At 47.6% G+C, this 6,605-nt stretch overlaps 1 protein-coding gene across 1 annotated transcript; it reads left to right on the plus strand.

Annotated features, from left to right (window-relative positions):
* Positions 1–2,045: 2,045 nt before the first annotated feature.
* On the plus strand, positions 2,046–2,764 carry LOC121850135 (CCAAT/enhancer-binding protein gamma-like). The gene has a single exon (XM_042340283.1). It carries the CDS (start codon positions 2,194–2,196, stop codon positions 2,635–2,637), a length of 444 nt encoding a protein of 147 aa, XP_042196217.1. The 5' UTR covers positions 2,046–2,193; the 3' UTR covers positions 2,638–2,764.
* The last annotated feature ends 3,841 nt before the right edge of the window (positions 2,765–6,605 follow it).

Consider the following 6,605-nt stretch of genomic DNA (forward strand, 5'->3'; position numbering starts at 1 on the left):
TCGTTTCGAGATCTTAGCGGTTTCGTGAGACGGGGAACTGTGGGCAGTATATACCTGCCCCAAGAGAGCTGTTGAAAACAGGATTGAGCTTGGTGATTGAACAGTCTGTCAATATTTTTTTGTAAAACCATGGAAGTTTACAGCACAGAAGGCCATTCAGCCCATCGTGGTTCTTTTAAGAGTCCCACACCTTTCATTCCTTCTTTTTCGCTTGCTTTACCTTTCTCTGAAACAATTGGCTTATCTTTTTATTTTAAATGATAATTGAATGTATCTGTCATACTAATTCCAATACCACTACCAATGATTCCCAACCTTCAGCCCCTACTCCAATCTGCTCTTATATCTTCTCGCAACCCTTCAGCCGCTGTTTACACATGGGCCCTGTGACAGGAGATACTTATTGGCTGGTCTCTTTCCTATCTGAGTGTTACTGATATCTCATGTTGGGCAATACCACTATTAACTGCCAGCAGAATTCAGAGTTGTTAGTTTTCTATTGGCTTCTCTGCTTGAGAAAAACCTTTCCTGGACCCATCCCTCCTCTCCAGCTGCCGCCCCATCTCTAATCTCCCATTCCTCTCCAAGGTCCTGGAACGAGTCGTCGCGTCCCAGGTCCGCTCCTTTCTCTCTCGCCATTCCCTCTTTGAACCCCTCTAATCTGGCTTCCGCGCTGCCCACAGCATGGAAACAGCCCTGGTCAAAGTCACTAATGACATTCTGAATGTGATCAGGGATCCCTCTGCCTCCTTGTCCTCCTCGACCTCTGCTGCTTTCAACACTATCGAACACTCCATCCTCATACACCGCCTCTCCGTTTTACTCAATCTTCACAGATCTGCCCTTGCCTGGTTCGATTCCTATCTCTCTCACCATCTCCACTTTGTTGCCTCTAACGGTTTCTCCTCCAGCCCCCGCACTGTCACATCTGGCGTCCCCCAGGCCTCTGTCCTTGGCCCTCTCCTCTTTAATATCTACATGTTCCCCCTTGGTGACATCATCCTCAGACATGGAGTCAACTTCCACATGTATGCCGATGACACCCAACTCTATCTTTCTGCCTCCACCCTCAACTCTAGGACCACTGCTGTCCTGACAGATTGTCTGTCGGACATCAAGTCCTGGATGAGGGTAAATTTCCTACAGTTGAATGTGAACAAGACTGAGGCCCTCCTGTTGGCTCGCGCCAGCGCCTCAGCACCTCAGGCTCTGGCACATCAACCTGCATGGTTGCACACTACAACTCACCAGCCATTCAGCAACCTAGGTGTCTTGTTTGACCCTCAACTGTCTTTCCTCCCCACATTCAAGCCATGACCCGCTCTGCCTTCCCTCACCTCCGTAACATCACCCAACTCCGCCACTACCTAATCCCTCAGGCCGCTGAAACTCTTGTTCATGTCTTCATCACCTTCAGGTTGGACTATGCAAACGCCCTGCTTGTCGGCCTTCCCAACTCCTCCCTCCACAGGCTGCAGATAATCCAGAACTCTGCAGCCCGTGTCCTCTCCCGCACCAAACTCCATGACCCATCTCCCCACTCTTGCCCGACTCCACTGGCTCCCTATCCTTCAGAGGATCCAGTTCAAGATCCTGGTCCTCACGTCAAAGCCCTCCATGGCCTCGCCCCACCCTATCTCTGCGACCTCCTAACCCCTATCAACCCGCCCGTTCCCTCCGCTCAGCCGGCTCTGGCTGCTCCACGTCCCCCGACCCACCCGCCCCACCATTGGCGGGAGAGCCTTTAGCCACTCTGCCCCAACCTCTGGAATTCCATCCCCCATTCACTCTGCCTCGCCCCTCCTTAGCCCCCTTCAAGTCCCGCCTCAAGACTCTCCTCTTCAACCATGCCATCAGCCACCTCCCCTCCCCTCCCTTACCTCCCAACCCCAGCTCGGGACTGAAATGCTGTACTCTGTCCAGCGCCTTGGCAAGTCCTCCCGATGTGAAAGGCACTATACAAATGTTGTCTTGTTGTTGTTGAGGGGCAGTTCTTCCCATGTCAGGCTTGCCAGCATGTTGCTCACTGAGCGCTGCCTGTACAATCACGCCTGTTATCTGACTCTCTTCCCAGGTGGCACGGGCCAGCATTTCACCGCCTCCTGAGCTTCTTTACACCTTTGTCACACGTGCTATTTCTGGTTTGCTGTGCTTTGCGACAAGAATCCAGAGTACAAGGGGTTGTGAATCTCAATGAGCAAGCAGTCTGTCATCTGTACTCAACCCAGAAAGAATTTGGAGTCGAATGGAGTGAGTGCGGAGGCGCAGCATCTCAGCAGTGGGGGGCAGGTCCCCTCGCAGCTCGTGCCGGTCACCTCCTCGAGCAGAGGCAAAGCCATGGCTCCCAGCAAACAACCCAAGAAACAGGAGGGGTCCAGCAAGGAGAGTGTCGAGTACCGACAGCGCCGTGAACGTAACAACCTGGCGGTCAGGAAGAGCCGCTTAAAGAGCAAGCAGAAAGCCCAGGACACACAGCAGAGAGTCACCGAGCTGAAGGAAGAGAATGAACGATTGGAAGCAAAAATCAAACTGCTGAGTAAAGAGCTGAGCGTCCTGAAGGACTTATTTCTGGAACATGCACACGGATTCACTGAAAGCCGCAACGCTGGGCACGAACCCAGTAACATGGGGCAGTAACATAGCAAGGACAAGGTGTGGGGGATGGGGTAAAAGGTGACGAATGCACCAGCATCTAATGTTGAGGAGAAAAACTTTTGCAGAAAGGGTTTTTGCTTTTAAATTGTCTATTCCTTAATTTAATTTAATATTTTTTATGTGTAGTTGTGAAAGAATTGAAATATTTTGAGTGCTAAGGTGGGAGTGGATCTCGGAATGAAATGCTTTGTGCTGGCCATCAGTGACAGACGATGGTTAAAGACATGTCACCTACATAATGCATTGTGTAGGGTACATGACGTGGCAGCACTGAACACTTTCAGCAAAATGTAATGCATTGTGCATGATGTGACAGCACCAAACACAGTTTTACATTTGATATAGACCCTTATCACAGCACTGAGACCTCTCAAAGTGCTTCACAGGATATACTTTAAAGTGGTTTAGACTCTGTGCTTTGTGGGCAAAACACAACAGTAAGTTTGTGTACGACAGTGTCCCAAAACAGCTGTGAAGTGAGTGACTAATTTTCTTTGTGAGATTGTTGGCCAGGACACTGGGAAATTCCCTTCTCTTTTTGAATAGTAACATCAGATCTTTAACGTCCACCTGAACAGGCAAACAGGACCTTGGTTTAACGTCTCATTCGAAGGAATTCACCTCCGAAAATGCAGTACATCCCCAGCATTGGAGTATCATCTTAGATTATGTGATTGCAAGTCCTGGTGTGGGACTTGAACGCACATGAATGCACTCCCACTGCGCCAGGCTGACATTAGCCCCCTATGACTGTTTAGCAGCTATGTGGCAGGCATTCTGATGTCGGGTTGGTTATCGAGTCATCATTGTCTTTGCCCAGTTAATGGTAGAAATAACTAACTTTGCAATGTCGCCACTAATAGTGTTCAATTCCAAAGCTGTGCCTTAGGGCAGGGGAGATGCTGGCATGTGCCATGGCACAGGCCATGTTCTGACATTTGGAATTGAAGGCTCAAGCCAGCCCAGGCGTAGTGCGTTACCCTCTGGCTACCAGATATCCCTCAATATGTTTATTATCCTAACGTTGGGCCAAAATTCATTCTTTCAGAAACGGCAGAATTGCTGCAGTAACAGTGCAAGAAGCTAGGGAAATAACTAGTTGGCTTGGCGCTCTCAGACCTTGTAAGTATCTCCATTAAAAACCCAAAGTTTAATACTCTGGATGTACACCCTGAGCTCCGGGCTATGCCAGGAGCAGCGAGCTTCCTGTTCACTTCCCTTACCCCTGGCTGTGTCTGTTCTGCAGGGGTCAGGTCCTGTAGCAGCAAGAAATCATTCACTTATTGCAACTCTTTGAGATCAACTCACATTGTCCTGTGTGTTTGTAGGGCTGAGTGTGTGCTTGTGAGCTTGTGTGTGTCAGCTGTTTCAGAACATTTTTAACAAGAAATAATGTTTAGTAATTTCACACTATTTTTAAAGCTTTCTCGGGGCGTGGGCTGGGGGGGTGCTGCTTCCACTGTGAGTCTGCACATGGTTCTGTCTTTGTTGCAGAGAGCAGCTTCAAGTAAACAGGGCTCAGTGTTGGCACAATAGCAATCCATCTCGTCCCTTGCGTGCTCATTAAACACTATGTGGCAATCTGTATGTGGGATGTTCTGGGTGTGATGGCCTTTTATATGCTGTCTTTTATAATTTAGTCTGGAGGCTTGAAATGGTCATTGACTGGAGGCATTCCAAGCCTCTGCCGTTTTTACATTAACTCCACTTAGACAAATTGCTTACGGAAAAGGGACATTTTACGTATATGAAGAGCTAGAGGTACTGAGCATGTGGTGTCATCACAACCCTACCGTCATGGTCTTCGCTGTGGTAATAGCAGCAGAGGCTAAAGACGAGCCTGGAAATTCGATGAACTTTGGTGCTGATCATTTACCTGTATATAGTGCATTGAACTAGCATCATTGTGCACTCAGATTGTCTGGTTGTTAAGCAGTGCACGCTCCTCAACAGGAGACCCACAGAGCAAGGGTTTCAGTGAGAAAACTGGAGGATAGCTTGCTATCAGAGACTTAAAGGGTTAAAATGCTGTAACATGCGCTGATATTTGTGCTGGAATGAAAGGTGGACACCAAGATCATTTTGTAGAGTTGGATTTTGTAAACAAGTGCCCTTTATTAGCCATGATCGAGAGAGTTGTTTAATGTTTAGAATAAGGTAATGTATGTATAAGAATGGTGGGAGGGAGGATTAACTGGCGAGAAATGTGTTGCTTCATGTTTAAGTGTTTGTTTTAATTTCTCTGATATTGGGAGAAACTCTGTAAATGTCCTTTTGTTACTTTTTAAAAGGGGAAAATCTTGTTTTTGCTTAGTGAGTATTCCATTTCCAGTTTGAGAAACCTAGAGAGTGTTGCACATCTTACCCAAAGTGTGGTGAAGGTTCAGGGGCAGCAGTGATATCTGGGGAAGGAGCATCTCACTGTGTAAACTGGGAATTTGCGATTCTTAATGACACTAAACTGGGGTAATGGCCTTTCCTTCCCAGCCCTGTGCACAGGGAGGTAACCAATGACTTTCTTACCTTGAGGAGTTTGAGGCGACCCGAGGCATTCAGCGGTCAGGCCGAATAGAGGGGCATTAGCTGAGTAGAGGCATTGGCAAGGGCATTCATGGGCAACATGCAGCAATAAAGACTTGGAGGCATTAATTTGGTCAGTTTCTCTCCAACCTTCACTCGAGCCTTCCCACGAGGAAGTGTTAGCCTTCAGGAGAGCAGCCAAGAGCCATAGTGACAGGTACAGGAGATTGTTGCCATGACCCAGTTTTGCTCCCTGGTCTCTAGTCTGCAAGACCTATCACTACAGACAGGCTTGCATGAGTATGGGCAATACTACAAACGATATAAATGTATTTATTAAAGTCGGCTTCTCCACCCCCGTAAATTAGAATGGGCTCCTTTCATGGGTTGTTCTAAATATCATCCATTGCCTAAGCACTTACTTGATTGTGTGAATGCCTCCACGTTAGGAGTCACCTGTGAGGGCAGGACAGAACCTTTTTAATAATAAGAGATTAATACTGAAATGCGAACAATTTAATTCTCTTTACAGTCTTGTGTTGTGTGCTGTACGCTCCTTGCTGTGCAAATAGCTGCAGTCTTTCCTGCCATAAGCCTGGAGATTAAAATGTTAATTCTTTTAAGGAGTGTTTCTGTGTGAATATGACTCGGGACAGCAGCAGACTTGTGGGACCTGCCATCCAGATAATAACATGGAAAAGAAGCAGTTTCACCCACTCAGACTGCATTCTGTACTTCAAGAATTCGTAAGGAAATTCACACAAACCGCAGCCAAGGCTGAGATAGAGTACGATCTTAACCATCCCTGCATTCAGAGTGCGGGGCAGGCATCAGTAGCTGAGCTGTTTACCCATCAGTACTCCAGCAAGTCAGGACACACCAACATTCCTTTACAGCCGCCTCCACTCACTCCAATCCCATCCTACTTTTACTTCTTTCTGGGGACCCCAAATTCCTGGCCTTTCTCCCTGCTGGCTAGAGATGTCAAGATCATCCAACACACCAATAGGCGGGACAGGCTTTGATCAGCTAGAGATTTCTCAGCTTTGCTCTTCTATCTGAGCCCAGGAAAGGCTGTCACTTACCCTAACAGCAAGTGCCAGAAAGTCACCTATTCCCAAATGCTCAGCTTCCACAATCACTTCACTGTATGGCCAGCACTTCATGTTCAATAGTTTCACTATTTCACACAGCCAAGCTAATAGGAGGATCTGAACCATACATATCACCTACATGGCTCTGAGACTTCACTTACACAGATTACACAGACAGTGGAGGGTGAACGGTGAGGTGGAGCGCTGAGGGGCCACTGCTTTCACCTCAAATAACCGTAGTTACAGATTACGTACCCCCAAATACTCCGGGACACATTAACTGCAATAAAATCAGAAACCTCATCAGTTCTAAAGACTAAACCTCGAGAGGCAGAA

Source organism: Callorhinchus milii, unplaced genomic scaffold (assembly GCF_018977255.1).
Source record: "Callorhinchus milii isolate IMCB2004 unplaced genomic scaffold, IMCB_Cmil_1.0 Scaffold14, whole genome shotgun sequence".
In the NCBI taxonomy this organism is placed as follows: domain Eukaryota; kingdom Metazoa; phylum Chordata; class Chondrichthyes; order Chimaeriformes; family Callorhinchidae; genus Callorhinchus; species Callorhinchus milii.

Bases quoted from the DNA above. Each gene is read 5' to 3' on its own strand.
- LOC121850135 (XM_042340283.1), top strand. From the start codon at position 2,194: ATGAGCAAGCAGTCTGTCATCTGTACTCAACCCAGAAAGAATTTGGAG.